Raw genomic sequence first — 18888 nt, forward strand, 5'->3', positions numbered from 1 at the left:
CTCTGCCGCGACTCTTCACCTGCTCCTTCTGCTTGAAGTGGCCGAATTTGGCTACAATAGGACGTGGTCTCCCGCTTCCTGTCTTTGGAGCCCCTTTCGAACCCTATGTTTTTCACCGTGTCCTCCGGCAGCTTCAGGTGGATTTTAATGAAGCTTCTCACGGTCGTTTCCGGGTCCTCTCCGGCAGACTCTGGAATACCAGAAAACACCAGATTATCTCTCATGCTACGGGCTTGTTAACCTTTTATTTTTTTATTTTCTATGTTTAATTGGGTCACATTTTCGGTTAGAGATTTGACCGAGTCCCGTAGCATGGCGTTTTCCGCAGCAAGTGTTTCCACCTGCCGCTGGCTGAACTCCAGGGATTCTTTTAGAGATTTAAATTCCCTGTGTAAGATCTCCACCAGGGACAGCCTCGCATCAAAACTGAGCTGTCACGCTACGTGGGGAACAAAGGTCGAGAAGAGGGCCGAGGGTCTGCTGGGGATGCGGACGGCCGGGTCACCTAGCCCGAGACTGTCCCCATGCCCGCCAGGATCAGGGAAACGACATGGGGTCTGCATAACCGGGACGATGCAGGACCCTGGGGCTCCTGTTCCGAGAGGAACAACCCAGCTCAGGGCCCACGGGGGTGCACAGCGCCCCTGCGGAGCTGTGGATGGTGGAGCGGCTTGTTTTGTTGGGCAGGACTTGGGTTGGCAGCTGCTGGTATGCTCCATTAGTTGTGAATGGACTATGCTGCTCAGCCCTGGTGGATACCGGGTCTTCAGCGACAGTTTTAAGACCTGATGTGGTGGGAAGGGGGGATCGCATCCTCCCTACCATGGTGAAGCTTCAGACTGTGACGGGAGAGCAGGCCCCCATGCTAGGGGAAGCACTGCTCACCCTGAGTGTGGGGGGGAAGTCAGTCCGCTGCTCTGTATGGGTTGCAGACCTGGAAGACTGTATACTGGGGCTGGATGTACTCAGGGCACTGGACTGCGTTATTGACACAAGGGGGGGGGACGCTCTCGTTCCCTGACGGTGGTGTTGTTCGGATGTTGAGGTGGCCACCCCAACCTGATCACCCTGCGGTCCACGCCCTTTCTGAGCTGGCAGCCGACTCCTCCCCAGACCTGACTGGTAGTCCGGCCGCCCCCAAGGACCCACTTACACTGACCTCAACTGCACCCCATGCCGCTTCATGCCCTTCATCGCCAGTCCCCTTCGAGGCCTTCCCCAAACCACAGCTCAATTCATGTCAAAGCATTCACTTTTTCCTACTAAAACGCTGTTAAACTTAAATGAGGACATGGGCCCAGCTAATGAAACTGTTAAGTGCTTACTGTCTAACATTCATAAACATCATACCCCGATGGATGCATCGGAAAGCAACATGGGTTTTGTATCTTGCAAAAGGATATTTGGCATGCAGACTAGTTGAGCCTGGGATCGAACCACCAACCTTCCTGTTAGTAGCTGATCTGCTCTACAACCTGAGCTACAGCCACCCCAAGCCACTGATATTAACTGTGTCCTTCTTCCCTCAGAATGGAAGTGTTTGTGCCTGCAACAAATCTTTAATAGAGTATGACCCATGAACTTAGTGAACTTACAAAAGAATCTCCTGAGCCCTTTTTATCACCCACAAACAATATCTCAGAGCATACATTCAACTGGTGGAAGGTAAATGTTAACTTTTATATTTTAAAAATGGATGATTTCTATTTCAGTTACACTTAAAAGTTGGTCTGTTGGTCCTCCAGCCGAGTCTCTCATTCAGGTGAATGTCCAAGCAAGACACCTGCATTCTCACATTTCACACATGAGGTCAATAGAATAGGGAGTGTGTGTGTTTTGGATGAAATATGTCTCACAGTTGCAAAGAAACAAATCATTTTTGAACCCTTTAAACTCCACTGACTTTCAGGTCAAATTGACCTGAAGGTTATCTATGTAATACAACAAACCTATGTGTCACTGACAGGTACTACAATGGGGTCAAAGTTCTATAACTGATATGAGGAAGTTACATTTCCAAATCGCAATCTGCCTATAGCGAGAAGAAAAATATCAGATTTTGAATGCAGGATATGTCCCACCAGTCTCTTCCAGATTAAACAATCGGATTTAATCTTTCGTCAGGTAAGAGAGAAGTCATTGTTAGTTTGTAAAAAAAATGTTCTGCAGATTTTATTTTTAATCACTCATTAATTTAAATGACCATTGAGATAACACAGCACAATTGCATTAGTCAACTTCTATCACGCATATTATGAAAAAGTGATTCTTGATCAGTGGGCCTGAGGCACATTGAAATGAATACTCTTTAGCACCAAAGAACATAGGGTTGCAAAATATTAAAATAACAGGACTGTTGCATTGCTACCAGTTGGCTGGTACAACATGTTATTTTTAGGAAACAAAAGCTCACTCACAGCAATGAGGAAGAGAATCAGAGAGAAATTACAATATGTTTTCTATTATGAAATTATGTTATGCACACAGTGCATACAGGGCCAGGCTGGGACACACATACTGTAGCAGTCGCAACGTAAGGTGAAGGGGACCAAACATGGAAAAACAACCACACGAGCCTTCAGACATCTTTCAGAGCACTGAATATATTTCATATACAGATACAGAGGTTTAACACTCTCAACAGCAACACATCTAAAGATGAACATGAATTTGTGAAAGATGAATTTCTCCCCTAGTAATTGTGTCCCTCCATCTGCTTTCTTACCATGGTAATTTCACCTTTGTCTATTCCTCACTTCTCCACAGCTTGTGCTAGCACCAGAATTTGACACAGTTTGCTGCATCTCTTTTTAGTTTTTATTCTCTTTCTGCTTTTCAGCACCACTTTTTCCACACTAAAAAATTTCCAGTAGCTGTGTGAGTGCGCAGAAAAGGTCAGAGAGGGGCCGGTTGTATTAAGAGACTTTAGTGGGTGACCCAGTGTCAGTAATGAAAATTAACCAATGACTGGTCCACAGTGGGGCTGCAGGCTGGCCCATGGGCCCAAAGGTGTACTGGCCCACTGGGAAAATGCCGAGTATGCCAGACTACCATTCTAGCCCTGAGTGCACATAAATGATGTGTAACTGTGGCTGAGTTTAGGCATGGCAGTAAATAACAGTAATATCCTATAATTCACAGTAGTGTGGAGTAGTGATGTGCAGTGTCTACTGATTTTCATTCTGATCTGATACCAAGTAAGTTCAGGCTGGTATTGACAAGTCTGATCTGTACTGATACTTTGTACAAAAACTTAAAAAAAATAAAAAATAAAAAGTAAAATAAATATCCACACCACTAGTATGGACTGATTTTAACAAAGTTGTAGTCTATCATTAAAATGATTTGTCTTGTTTGTGGCAAACATATGGTTGATGTATTGCCACATTGTTAAATCCTGTGTTTTGTACTGTATCTACAGAACGGATCAGATCCTCTTTCAAGAATATCAAGGTGTCAAGATGCTTCAGAGGAAACTATTAGTTTTCTTTGTCTTGCTGTGTGCCACTGCCATTGGAGTCTTTTCTAGAGCTTCATGGATTTTAAATGTGTACCAGGATTTCTTCCTCCCTCAGAATGAAAGTGTTTGTGCCTGCAACAAATGTTTAATGGAATATGACCCATGAACTTAGTGAACTTACAAAAGAATCTCCTGAGCCCTTTTTATCACCCACAAACAATATCTCAGAGCATACATTCAACTGGTGGAAGGTAAATGTTAACTTTTATATTTTAAAAATGGATGATTTCTATTTCAGTTACACTTAAAAGTTGGTCTGTTGGTCCTCCAGCCGAGTCTCTCATTCAGGTGAATGTCCAAGCAAGACACCTGCATTCTCACATTTCACACATGAGGTCAATAGAATAGGGAGTGTGTGTGTTTTGGATGAAATATGTCTCACAGTTGCAAAGAAACAAATCATTTTTGAACCCTTTAAACTCCACTGACTTTCAGGTCAAATTGACCTGAAGGTTATCTATGTAATACAACAAACCTATGTGTCACTGACAGGTACTACAATGGGGTCAAAGTTCTATAACTGATATGAGGAAGTTACATTTCCAAATCGCAATCTGCCTATAGCGAGAAGAAAAATATCAGATTTTGAATGCAGGATATGTCCCACCAGTCTCTTCCAGATTAAACAATCGGATTTAATCTTTCGTCAGGTAAGAGAGAAGTCATTGTTAGTTTGTAAAAAAAATGTTCTGCAGATTTTATTTTTAATCACTCATTAATTTAAATGACCATTGAGATAACACAGCACAATTGCATTAGTCAACTTCTATCACGCATATTATGAAAAAGTGATTCTTGATCAGTGGGCCTGAGGCACATTGAAATGAATACTCTTTAGCACCAAAGAACATAGGGTTGCAAAATATTAAAATAACAGGACTGTTGCATTGCTACCAGTTGGCTGGTACAACATGTTATTTTTAGGAAACAAAAGCTCACTCACAGCAATGAGGAAGAGAATCAGAGAGAAATTACAATATGTTTTCTATTATGAAATTATGTTATGCACACAGTGCATGCAGGGCCAGGCTGGGACACACATACTGTAGCAGTCGCAACGTAAGGTGAAGGGGACCAAACATGGAAAAACAACCACACGAGCCTTCAGACATCTTTCAGAGCACTGAATATATTTCATATACAGATACAGAGGTTTAACACTCTCAACAGCAACACATCTAAAGATGAACATGAATTTGTGAAAGATGAATTTCTCCCCTAGTAATTGTGTCCCTCCATCTGCTTTCTTACCATGGTAATTTCACCTTTGTCTATTCCTCACTTCTCCACAGCTTGTGCTAGCACCAGAATTTGACACAGTTTGCTGCATCTCTTTTTAGTTTTTATTCTCTTTCTGCTTTTCAGCACCACTTTTTCCACACTAAAAAATTTCCAGTAGCTGTGTGAGTGCGCAGAAAAGGTCAGAGAGGGGCCGGTTGTATTAAGAGACTTTAGTGGGTGACCCAGTGTCAGTAATGAAAATTAACCAATGACTGGTCCACAGTGGGGCTGCAGGCTGGCCCATGGGCCCAAAGGTGTACTGGCCCACTGGGAAAATGCCGAGTATGCCAGACTACCATTCTAGCCCTGAGTGCACATAAATGATGTGTAACTGTGGCTGAGTTTAGGCATGGCAGTAAATAACAGTAATATCCTATAATTCACAGTAGTGTGGAGTAGTGATGTGCAGTGTCTACTGATTTTCATTCTGATCTGATACCAAGTAAGTTCAGGCTGGTATTGACAAGTCTGATCTGTACTGATACTTTGTACAAAAACTTAAAAAAAATAAAAAATAAAAAGTAAAATAAATATCCACACCACTAGTATGGACTGATTTTAACAAAGTTGTAGTCTATCATTAAAATGATTTGTCTTGTTTGTGGCAAACATATGGTTGATGTATTGCCACATTGTTAAATCCTGTGCTTTATAATGTATCCACAGACACAACTAAATCCAAGAACATCAAAGTGCGAAGATGCTTCCCTTGAAGATGAAACTCTTCATCCTATTTTTCTTAATTTTTGCCACAGTCATCGGAGTGTTTTATGGAAATTCATACATTTTGACTGTATACCAGCATTCCTTCTTCTATCGCAATACAAGTCTTTGTGCCTGTGACAAATGTTTAATGGAATACGATCCATGGCTTAGTGAGCTTATGGAAGCATCTCCTGAGCCCTTTTTGTCAGTCACAAACAATATATCAGAGGATATTTTTAACTGGTGGAAGGTAAATATGAAAACGTAATAAATACATTTTAAAAATAAGGATATGCTGTAATATGCAAGGTTTTTCCTGTATCGTCATTAGTTATTTCAGGTACTCATGATTGTGTCAGATACTGATAATATATAGAGATAAATAAGGTATCCAATTATGTAACTTTTTTTAGACTGAAACATTTAGGGAATTTTCACTATTTTAGAACATAGAATACATTTGTCAAATATTTGCAATGCAATAAGCATTGTAGTAATAGGACATTAAATGTGGATTTAAATAATGCAAATTTTATGACCTTATCAACAATCCTACATATGACATTAGAATTTCAATACTTTCAGACTAATCAGTTGTTACATATAGGTATTGAAGCCAACAATTTAATAACCATAGTCTTGCTTTTGTTTCGTGTCAGCGAATACAACGGGACAAACGCAACTATACTTTCTACAATAAAACCGTGGATAAGATGTTTCACATCTTCCCACCCAATGTGGGTTTTACAAGACCCAGCCCTGACCTCTGCAGAACTTGTGCTGTAGTTGGGAATTCTGGTAATCTAATGGGATCATTTTATGGACCTCTGATAGATTTTCATGATATTGTCATAAGGTAATGTTAACATAACTCCACAAGCAGTATATCATGCAGTAATCTGTATAAACGTATGTGTATGTACGTACAATAAATCCTAATAAATAACGTGTGGTAAATCCTCTTCTAGAATGAACCGTGGCCCTACCAAAGGTTTTGAAAGAGATGTAGGAACCAAAACAACACATCATGTGATGTATCCACACAGTTCTACCAGTTTGGACAACACCACTTACCTTGTTCTGTTCCCATTCAAAACCTATGATTTAGAGTGGCTCATCCAATCCTTCACTCAAAGGTATGTGCAGTGCAAAGTTAATACCAGTGTTTTTTTATTTGGATAAAAATTTGTTTCAATGGTCTTTGACAAAAACAGTAATAAACGGTAGCAAAAACAAGATTGGACAAGTTAAAAAAAGGTGATTTTCTGACAGATAGATGTATCATATCGTTTCCTGCGGAAATGAAGCTAAACGAATCTGTTAGAGGCAGTAAGATAAAATGAAACAACATTTATCCCATGCTGGTCAAATTTAGTTGTCATATCAGTGCAATAGAACCACCTAAAAACAGTGAATTTGAACATAAAAAGAGATAAAGTAAATCTGAGAGTTAAAAACACTGAGAAGTGTCCACTGCATTTTATTTTTTGGATATATGGTGTTTTACACATTTTCTTTTCCCAGTGATCTCTGTCGTTCCCTTCCCTATTCCAACCTATTTGTGAACCATTCAGCATACAACTCATGCATACAGGAGCAGGCTAATATTCCTAGAACTAGAACCAAACAAGGTGAGGCAGCATTTACTGTTCATGCATCTCTATTGTAGCATAAACTCCCCTCACACTTGCAGCGTACAAAATCTATTAGTTAATTTAAATCAGGATTTAAAACTGTTTTTTGTTTGTTTTGCTTTTACGTGAAATATAAATTCTAGCGCTGTCAGTATTAATCTTGTAAAAATGACGTTAACGCCATAACCGCATTAATCGGCAAATCTCCGTTAGCGAGTTGGGCTTACATAAGTTGGCTTGCGTTGGGCTACACGGCGTCAACGCATTAGCGCAGTTAGCTCCATAACATGTTACCGCCGTGCAGCCCCACGCATGGGGCAATCCGCGTTAACTCGCTAATGGAGAATGCCGCATTAATGCGGTTATGGCGTTAACATCCTTTTAACGAGATTAATGCTGACAGCACTAATAAATTCTATTATAATTATTGTATTTTTGCTTAGTCCTAATGCTTTCCTCATTTTGTGTTTGTAAAGCACATAGAATTCCTTTTGTATGAAAGGTGCTACAGTAGTTTGACCTTGACAGTTCATACATATTCAGTGACATGCAGTTAAGGTTTTGGAGAACAGGATGGAAGCATGTTGGTGAAAACACTTTCTGTATGCTGTATGATAGAAAGGGGACAGAGGGGGGAATGCCTCCTCTGCACCCTGGTGACACATCTTTACCCCAAGGCCCTGCATGTGTGGGTGATTGTGGTGGAGTGGGAAGAGGGAGGCAGCTGGAGATGGGGAGGGAAGGAAGGGAGGGGCAAGTGGCTGGCGCCAGCTTCCCCGCTGACCCCAGTAGGCACCCCCCACTCTGCAACCGGACCGGGGCCCAGTTCACCAGCGCCGCCCGGCCCCACAGAGCTCGGGACAGCCCACCCGACCCCACCACAGAGAAAACTGCACCCACCCTGTCATCCACTCATCTTCCAGACTACACAAGACAATAGACACCCAGGCTGAGTTCTTCCTCCACATCTCCTATATCTCCCCCACCTGCAGAGTGAGTTCCCGGAGAGAGGAGACCTCCTGCAAGATGTAACAGCCTCCCCCACCAGTTGAAGAGCCCCCCAGGTGGCTCGATGCACTGGCGGCACCCTGCGCCAGGGCTGAGGCCCCATACACCCACCCGCCCACAACCCCGGCGACACACCAACCAGGACCCAAGCCCCCAAGGCACAGCCAGGGCCCCAGCCCAGAGATGGAGCACCCTCAGAACCCTTTTTTGTTTCAATGGTCTTTGACAAAAACAAGTTAAAAAAAGGTGATTTTCTGACAGATAGATGTATCATATAGAGATGGACCGATCCGATATTACGTATCGGTATCGGTCCGATACTGACCCAAATTACTGGATCGGATATCGGTTAGAAATAAAAAATGTAATCCGATCCATTAAATATCAAAAAAGCACCTCACAAAACTTGCTACACGGCGGAACTCGGCTCATAACCGTAGCACGTCGCAGCAGTATGCATCACGTGATAGAGCGGTTGTGTGTATTTGTAGCCTCACCAGCATTTCATCTCCGAGGAAGTTATCCCAGAGAGAAGTAAAGCAAGTGTGTAAGTTCATCTCTGAATGTCTGTAAAGCATTCCCACATTAAGCTTAACAACAGATATATGGAGCAACTGCCTCTTCTCTCTCTCTCCTGCTGCTACTTCAATCGTGAAACTGCTTAATGATCAGCTGATCGGCTTTTCTGTCGCGAGTCCGTCTCTCTTGTTTGTTTTTGGCCCACTTTGCACCAGAAAGAGGAAACCAGCGGCTGAACAACAGCAGAACGTTTAAGCTTGATAAGCTGCTGTTAGAATTTATTTAATATTACTTTCTACACCAGGATCGTTTTCTACGTAGCTGACGGCTGGTAACTGTGCAGGGGCGGATCTAGCAAAGTTTAGCCAGGGGGGCCGATAGGGCATGAACAGGGAAAAGGGGGCACAAAGACATACTTTTCTTTCTTATTCTCATTTAAAATGTCTAGCTTTTAATAAATAAATATCTGACTCTTACACCCAAAGTTTTAATCTGATGTAAAATATATAGAAGTCCATTACTGTAGTAACTGTTAAGTCTAATATACCCTAGTAAGCTATAGTACTTTTTCCTTTGGGAAAGTACCATCTGTGAATTCTGCAATTCTGTTGAAGAAAGATGTTGAATCTATTTAATTATTCTTGAAAAATAATTTATTTCTGTGCATTTTTCCCCCTGCATCAAATTAAATTTGATTACATTGATTAAGCATCATGAGGTGGAGGGTGGTTCCCTATTTTTTTTTGCTGGGAGTTTGCAACCCTATTAGTTAGGTTGCTTAATATTTCTGCTAAGTACTCTTTAAAATACCAGAATAGGGAGGATGGAGTAGGTTTAACTTTATTAGATTGATCAGTGTTGCTGAACTATGAAATATTTTGGGCGCAGTGTAGTTTTTACATACAGGTATAACAGAATAGCTTTAGTGTTGTTTATTTAAACTTGAGTATGAACTTATACAAAATGCAGCAAGATATTAAAAAAACGTTTTATTGATTAAAAAACACACTATATCGGATTCATATCGGTATCGGCAGATATCCAAATTTATGATATCGGTATCGGACATAAAAAAGTGGTATCGTGCCATCTCTAGTATCATATCATTTCCTGCGGAAATGAAGCTAAACAAATCTGTTAGAGGCAGTAAGATAAAATGAAACAACATTTATCCCATGCTGGTCAAATTTAGTTGTCATATCAGTGCAATAGAACCACCTAAAAACAGTGAATTTGAACATAAAAAGAGATAAAGTAAATCTGAGAGTTAAAAACACTGAGAAGTGTCCACTGCATTTTATTTTTTGGATATATGGTGTTTTACACATTTTCTTTTCCCAGTGATCTCTGTCGTTCCCTTCCCTATTCCAACCTATTTGTGAACCATTCAGCATACAACTCATGCATACAGGAGCAGGCTAATATTCCTAGAACTAGAACCAAACAAGGTGAGGCAGCATTTACTGTTCATGCATCTCTATTGTAGCATAAACTCCCCTCACACTTGCAGCGTACAAAATCTATTAGTTAATTTAAATCAGGATTTAAAACTGTTTTTTTTTTGTTTTGCTTTTACGTGAAATATAAATTCTAGCGCTGTCGGTATTAATCTTGTAAAAATGACGTTAACGCCATAACCGCATTAATCGGCAAATCTCCGTTAGCGAGTTGGGCTTACATAAGTTGGCTTGCGTTGGGCTACACGGCGTCAACGCATTAGCGCAGTTAGCTCCTTAACATGTTACCGCCGTGCAGCCCCACGCATGGGGCAATCCGCGTTAACTCGCTAATGGAGAATGCCGCATTAATGCGGTTATGGCGTTAACATCCTTTTAACGAGATTAATGCTGACAGCACTAATAAATTCTATTATAATTATTGTATTTTTGCTTAGTCCTAATGCTTTCCTCATTTTGTGTTTGTAAAGCACATAGAATTCCTTTTGTATGAAAGGTGCTACAGTAGTTTGACCTTGACAGTTCATACATGTTCAGTGACATGCAGTTAAGGTTTTGGAGAACAGGATGGAAGCATGTTGGTGAAAACACTTTCTGTATGCTGTATGATAGAAAGGGGACAGAGGGGGGAATGCCTCCCCTGCACCCTGGTGACACATCTTTACCCCAAGGCCCTGCATGTGTGGGGAGGGAAGGAAGGGAGGGGCAAGTGGCTGGCGCCAGCTTCCCCGCTGACCCCAGTAGGCACCCCCCACTCTGCAACCGGACCGGGGCCCAGTTCACCAGCGCCGCCCGGCCCCACAGAGCTCGGGACAGCCCACCCGACCCCACCACAGAGAAAACTGCACCCACCCTGTCATCCACTCATCTTCCAGACTACACAAGACAATAGACACCCAGGCTGAGTTCTTCCTCCACATCTCCTATATCTCCCCCACCTGCAGAGTGAGTTCCTGGAGAGAGGAGACCTCCTGCAAGCTGTAACAGCCTCCCCCACCAGTTGAAGAGCCCCCCAGGTGGCTCGATGCACTGGCGGCACCCTGCGCCAGGGCTGAGGCCCCATACACCCACCCGCCCACAACCCCGGCGACACACCAACCAGGACCCAAGCCCCCAAGGCACAGCCAGGGCCCCAGCCCAGAGATGGAGCACTAGGGAGACATTCAAAAAGGCTGTTGGGGGGATAAATACATTTTACAGTGTTTATTTATCGGGTAAAATACGTTAAATGTCACCGTTATTATTGGCCAGCCCGGAAACAGCGGGGGTGTCCAAATTCAGAGGCTGCTTCCACCTGAGGACCCGGGCCTTCGTGGTCTAAAGAAAGCCGGGTAGTACGGCACGAGCTCTCTCGGTGGAGTGAAACTGCCGTCTGCTCCTTGCCATCTAAAATATAACCGGGCACTGGCGTAAACTCTCGACCGTCTCACAATTCTGTTTAATCAGTTTTCTGTTTGACGTTTATTCAGCTGTGTGAAAACCCCGAGGAACCCTCCTGAGGGATTAATAAAGTTAAATTTAATTTAATCTAATCTAATAATTTTAATCTCAGCCAAACTGATTTACTCATGAACAAATAAAACACTGAAAAAGCCAAACAATAACATTTTTAAGTTATCTAAGTGACTTATATATCATGTTTAACCCGAGTAGCGAAAGACCGCAGGGTTTGAAAACAATGTGTTGATCGGCTCAGATATTTGAAGTTTACACAGCTACATTCTCACCTGAAAATATGTTAAAAGTTTTTTTGCGACATAGAAAGAGAAATAAGAGTAATATTAAAACTAAGCAGCTGCCGCCATTGTTGGAAACAAGTACTCTGATGTCCTGTAATCATTATGATGCTATAATTTGAGATACAATAAATAAAATAAGTTTTGGTACAAAGTATCGGTATCGGATCAGTATCGTCGATACCACCCTGAATATTACTTGGTATCGGCTCGGAAAGGAAATCAGTGGTATCGCACATCACTAGTAGTTAATTAAAAGTAGTCTAACATAAATGTAAATGCTGTAATTTGATTATTTTAATAAACCATGTAACTTGGATGGATTAGATGCTGGCGTGACCACAGTGTACACGTCTGATGTCGCTCACAGTGGTCCAAGGGATCGCTCAGGGAGTTTGTGTGTTTGCTCAGACACATTAAAAATTCGAGGGAACATTGGTGACATCCATAAGCCACTTGAATTCTTTCAAAGAAAACTTGGAGAATACCATCAGCAGGAAGAACGCTTTGTAAAATCTGTATCAGTAAACAGCAAAGCATTAATGGCATTGTACAAAGTCGTATACAAAACTGATCAGAGCAAGAAACCACACACAATAGCAGAGGAGCTCATATGCCTCGCAGCTTTAGATATGGTGTCAACTATGCTTGATGAGACAAGTGCTGCAAAATTAAAGGCCGTACCTCTCTCCGATGACACAGTTGCAAGGTGCATATGTGATATTTCAAGTGACAATGAAAAACAACTAATTGATGCCCTGAAGGACACACTTTTCGCCTTACAAGTGGACGAGGCTGCAGACAGCAATAAAGACTGTTTGTTATCTGCTTTGTCATGTCAAGTCTTTGTATGAGTGTATGAGTCTCTGTGTGAGGATTTGCTGTTCTGCAAGTAGGGATGGGTACCGGTATCCGGTGCCATGATGGCACCGGTTCTGACATAACCGGTAGTAACCAGACCGAAAAGCAGCGCACATTTCGGTGCTTTATTTCGGTGCTTTTTTTTCTGAGCTGTGATACACTTTAGATTCTAGCCATTCATTTTACGTTTCCGAGGATAGTAGGCGGGCCCAGGTACGTACGTTCTTTTAGAGCAGAGCTACAGATTAAAAATGCCCAAGGCGAAGCGGTCAAAAGTATGGCTGTACTTCACAGCAAAATATGCAAACTCAGCAGCCTGCAACAAGTGCTTTAAGGTGATACTGTCAAAGGAGGTAACACCTCAAATCCGATGAAACACCTGGCGACGCATAGCGTTTTTTTTAAAAGCCGAGAAATGCGCCGTGTTTGATAGCTTGCTGCGAGACCCCACACCGTGCACATCTACTGCGGGTGTGGTGCCTGTTATCGACCCGGAGTTAGCAACATCCCCCAAAAACCCGAAGAGGAGAGTCCTGGCCCCTAGCCCTGCCAGTGTAGCAGAAATGATGACGGATGATGATGGCAGCAACAGCCGTTCTTCTCTGCGTGAGTAGCTTAATGTTGTTCGTGTGTAATTTACGTTAAGTACATTAATGCGTGTAAGGTGAACTAGCAAACATCATCATAGCTACATGCGGCTGTCTTCTTGTTTGATGGCAGATACTCCCTTCACCCTGGCCAAAAAGGCTAAAATGACCAAAGAAAAAGTGGAAAACAGTTAAACATGAGAGGTTTTTGGACAAAGTTTGTGTTTTTTTCCATTGTTTAAGCACTGCTTCCAGCCAAGAGTGATACCATATATGCCCCATAGCTGCAGAAAAGGCTAACATTGTTATCTTTTTACAAAAAAACAGCTGAACATGAGAGGTTTTTGGACCAATTTTGTGTTCTCCATTCTTTAAGCACCGGTTTGAGCACTGTTTAAGCACCGGCACCGTTTCAAAAGTACCGCTTTGGCACCGGTATCGGATAAAACCTAAACGATACCCATCCCTAGTCCCAAGTTGAGTGACAGCTGATCAGCTCTTTAAGCTTCTTGACTGTTATCTTACAGAACATGACCTAAATTTGGAAAACTGTCTATGCATTTGCATGGATGGTGCACAAACAATGGCAGGGAAAAAGAAGGGGTTGCAGGCACTTATCAAGAGTCTCACCAAATGCGCAATGGATGCGCTGCCTCATACACAGAGAAGCACTCGCATCAAGGCAGATTAACCCTGAGCTCAACACTGTTTTAACCGACGTTGTTGCCGTGGTGAATTTCATTAAAACGTTAAGACCAAGATCATTAAGACCACTTAAAGCGTGACTGTTTACCGCACTTTGTGAGGAGATGGGAGCCGAACATGTAGCTGTTTTGTTTCACAGCGAGGCAAGGCGGCTTTCGCGAGGTAAAGTGTTGACACGAGTTTTGAGCTCAGAGAAGAAATTCGGATGTTTTTACATGAGGAAGGCATGCATGAAGTTGCAAGCAAGTTTAATGATGAAGACTTTCTGATGAAGCTGGCCTATCTAAGTGACATATTTTGAAAGCTTAACGATATAAATCTGCAGCTTCAAGGCAGAGACAAACGTTTTCCTCAACTGGCAGACAAAATCAGTGCATTCACTCGAAAACTTGAGATGTACAACAAGCGACTTGATGAAGAAAATGTTTATTCCTTTGAGAATCTGAGCAACTTTGCCTAAGCCAGTTAGTTGGGAGCTAGCACGGTAATCCCATGTCTTAAAGAGCACACCTCTTCCCTGAGAGCATCTTTTCAGAAATACCTTCCAAATAACAGTGCTCAGTATGACTGTGTTAGAGATCCATTTAATGCAACTGCACCTGCTGATTTCAATTCTACTGAAGAAGACCAATTCATTGAGAACACCTCTGACTCCACACTCAGGCTTAGGTTTGCAGGTCAAACACTGAGTGAATCCTGGCTTGGTTTGAAGAGGGAGTATCAACTCCTAGGAAAGACAGCTGTGGGCATTCTGCTTCCGTTTGCTACGTTGTATCTCTGTGAGATGGGGTTTTCTGCTGTTGCCTCACTGAAAACAAAGTATAGATCTAGGTTGAACACTGAACATGACTTGAGAGTGGCAGTATCAAGTCTGCAACCACGTTTTGAAAAGCTCTGCATTCAAAAACAGGCTTACTGCAGCCACTAAGAGTGGAAAGTCCTTGACCTATGCCACTCTTTCCACCTGTCTAAAAGCCTCCACTATCATTCCCATCCCCCAAAAGACTAGAATAAACACCCTCAATGACAACAGACCTATAGCCTACACATTGGTAGCCATGAACTGTTTTGAGCGGGTAGTGTTTCAGCACATCAGAGACAAAGCGGGCATGTCTATGCCGACGACACCACCGTGGCTGGGCTCATCTCTGATGGAGATGAGATAGTGGGTGGCAGTAGAGAACTTGTCCTGCAGGTGTTCAGTAAATAACCTACACTCTCATTGTATAAACTACTCTGTGTTTAATAAGGCTGTTGTGTATTTAACATGTTTTAATGCTTTGTATCTTGTTCTATTTAATCTCAACAAGCCCCTAAAAACAGTCTGTGATCATTGTTGGCCTCGCTCGTTTTTTATTACTCTAAATTATTAAAATTATTTATTTAGCACTTTAAATTATTCATTTTAAAGCTGAGTTTTAAAAACCTTACGATGTAACTACAGTCCAGCCCATGCAGCAGTATATTATTGACTAACCTCGTATTGTGGATGGAATATCTCAGTTGTTCTCCCGACTGAAGTTTGGTCTGTTTACAGCATCCTGCCATGCGATTGCATTTGTCTCTAATCTTCAGAAACCCTCACATTTTATCAAGTGGAAAAAGGTTAGCGTTCTTCCTCCAGCTTCACAGTTTATATTATGCTAAAATAGCTGTGTCGCTAGCAATCATGTAGCACATCATTATATACCAGCTAGCCCAACTTCAGTAACCCTACAAACACCACTGCTGTTTAGTTTTCTGTCTTCATTTATGTTGGAAATTATAGCAAAGCTGTACGTTTTCATTTTTACTGTGACAGTTAAGCTGCCAGATTTTTGGCTTCACACTATCCTTCATGGTTTCTGCATGTCGAAACTCAGTTTGCTCTTCGAGGCATTTCAGCCAACAGCACGAAATACCATCATGTGGTGGCATTGCAGTCCACCCACCATGTGATGACCCTCCTCTGGGATCTCCCCCACCCAAAAGAAATACACTGCTCTCAAGGCGCTGCTGCTGTGGTGCTACTCCCTATCCGATGCACAGCAGGCAGAGAAAGTCCTCTCTCTCTCTCGGGCCTGGGTGATGGTACCACTGTCGAGCCCATGGATAGCATGCTGTCCTTGCTAGGAACAGATGACAGCGGATTCCTCTTCACTCACCTCTTCCTCCGACATTTGCTGTCTCCAGTGCAAGCTGGCCTAGCCAACTCCCCGCTGCTAGTGGCGAAGGATTACCACTCATTCGCAGAAGAAACAGACTGCATTCTCCTGGCTACTAGGAGCTTCAGGCATCCAGGCGATAGTTCCCGACTCTCTGACGGCATCTCCCGTGCCCCCACTGATTTTTACCATCAGTGTTTTGGCAGCCCAGCATGGCGCTATCTGCTGCCTTGCAGTTTTAAGGCCCAGGGAAATGAGCCCCCCCAGTGCTCTTTACCAATGGAGATAAGGAAAGGCTGCTCTTCAAAGAGGACTCAAGCTCGGGGAGACGTTTTCTGGTCTACTCCAGGTCCCAGAAGAACCTCCGCCTCTGTCAGTGCGCCCCAGGATGGCTGTGGCTACAATGTAGCTTGCCATCACCAGTGTGTGAATGTGTGTGTGAATGGGTGGATGACTGAACGTGTAAAGCGCTTTGGGGTCCTTAGGGACCAAGTAAAGCGCTATACAAATAGAGGCCATTTACCATTTTCTTTGCATACATCCACAATGGTATATTATTTTAAAAAATCCTTAAAAAAAATCGGAGACTTCTCGCGTACCACTAGAGAGAGCCCAAGTGCCACCATTGGTATGCGTACCAAAGTTTGAGATATTCTTGAACAAATCTATGTACAGAATCAATGATAAAGGGCATCCCTTGTGGAGTCCAACACCCACCAACATTAAGTCCGACTTGCTGCTAGCTTTCACTATGGTTATGGACTGAATGACCCCGTAACAACTGGCCAAACGCCCTGTGCTTCCGAAGTCCATAACTTGCCAGAACTACTCTGAGGCCAGCTGAAAGTCTTGTTCCATGGTCCCATGGAACAAGACATGTGATTACTGACAGTTAATTCATGATTTAACAAGTGGGGCAATTGCTTTTTCATGTGGATAGCTTTTTTCCCTTGATAAATAAAAATCATAATTTACTTGGGTTATCTTTATTAAAGAGAATAAAAGTCAGACATATAGTCTGATATAGTGGCATCTGTTAATTTTTTAACTAAATTTGTAGTCTTGGTAGAGAGTTAGGCCAGTTGCCTATTCATTACAACTCAGAAATGTAGTTGGACATTTGAGACCATGCCAAGACCTGTAAACATCACAGAGATTGAGATTTCTGTTCAGAGTGGGTCAACATTAACAAGAAAGGGCCGTTGGAGGTTCTGAAATTAACACCAGGCCTACAATTTAATGCAAGAATATAAAAAGATAGGACAGAAAAAGGCATTATCAATAGCCAAAATTGGTTAATTGTTTTTTGATTACATTAATGCTTTGTGATAAATTTTCTTCTGTGAAAAAAAGAAACTCTACATAACCCCAAAACAACTATGCAAAACTCCACTGCATGAGTTTATTGTTATTGTTTTTGTTGAAATTGTTAAATTCTAGGAAAAAGTTAATAGTAAAAAATTAAAGGGTGGATTTATTATATTTTATGTATATCCAACAGGCAACAAACAACAGCTAACTCAGGCTTAAAAGCGAACAAGGATTTGGTGAGTTATATGATATGCTGCATAGGTACCCCAAAATATATATAATTCATTAGAAAATTCATCAGTCTTGACTGTCACTATAAGTTGAACTATAGTCTTTAACAGGTGATGATCCTCAGTCCAGCCTTCATGAAATATGTGCATCATGTTTGGTTAAAACGGGAGGGCAAGTATCCATCCACTGGCTTTATGACTTTGATTCTCAGCTTGCACATGTGTGATGAGGTAGGTTTGTAAAGCATAGTTATAATAACATATTAGATTCAGGAAACCAATTAGATATGTTAATGACTGTGTGATAATATATATATATATATATATATATATATATATGTATATATATATATATATATAGATAGATAGATGGATAGATATATTGTTTTTATTTTATAGCAGGGGTGTCGAACTCCAGGCCTCGAGGGCCGGTGTCCTGCAGGTTTTAGATAACTCCCTGGGTCAGCACACCTGAACCAAATGATTAGTTCATTACCAGGCTTCTGGAGAACTTCAAGACATGTTGAGGAGGTCATTTAGCCAGTTAAATCAGCTGTGTTGGATCAAGGACACATCTAAAACCTGCAGGACACCGCCTCTCGAGGCCTGGAGTTCGACAAATGCGATTTATAGTGATGACATAGGTTAGATCCTTATGAGATTCCTTTGTTAATTTTACTATATTTGTATTCCCAGGTCAGTGTGTTTGGGTTTGGAGCAGATCGAAATGGAAACTGGAATCACTATTATGAAAAATTAAAAGCAAAACGTCTGCGAACAGGACACCATGCTGGAAATCAAGAATACAAACTCATTGAGGAACTCTATAAGAAACAGAAAATTCTTTTTTTCAGAGGATGGTGATCTTTCTTTTCTTTTTTCTTTTCTCTCTCTGTGACATTAATAATAATTAAAGAATGAGTTTACTGATAGAAAAAATGTACATGTTTTTGCTTGATGACATATATCTATTTGCTCTCTTTTGAGTTTAATTAGTTTTGGCAAACTTTGCATAAAATTGATTTTATTCTGAAACGGTTTGGCAGTATCCACAGGCTCAGTTTTTACGCTGACAAAAAAAAGTTTTAAAAAAGTACAACAAGTTGTTAGAAAAACAAATACTCAAGTAAAGCATCAATGCTTGAAAATTCTACTTAAGTACAGTAACATTAGAGTAAAGAATTTATATT

General features: G+C 41.7%; 1 protein-coding gene across 1 annotated transcript; it reads left to right on the forward strand.

The window, feature by feature from the left end:
* The first annotated feature begins 823 nt into the window (after window positions 1–823).
* LOC146362499 (CMP-N-acetylneuraminate-beta-galactosamide-alpha-2,3-sialyltransferase 1-like) lies at window positions 824–18562 on the forward strand. The gene is made up of 8 exons (XM_084920156.1): window positions 824–903; window positions 3422–3570; window positions 5617–5756; window positions 6166–6362; window positions 6475–6642; window positions 17659–17704; window positions 17810–17929; window positions 18395–18562. The coding sequence occupies exons 1-8, from the start codon at window positions 824–826 to the stop codon at window positions 18560–18562; spliced, it is 1068 nt and encodes a 355-aa protein (XP_084776282.1).
* Window positions 18563–18888: the final 326 nt, after the last annotated feature.

Source organism: Perissodus microlepis, chromosome 22 (genome assembly GCF_051167445.1).
Source record: "Perissodus microlepis isolate ML-2025 ecotype Zambia chromosome 22, ASM5116744v1, whole genome shotgun sequence".
NCBI classification, from domain to species: domain Eukaryota; kingdom Metazoa; phylum Chordata; class Actinopteri; order Cichliformes; family Cichlidae; genus Perissodus; species Perissodus microlepis.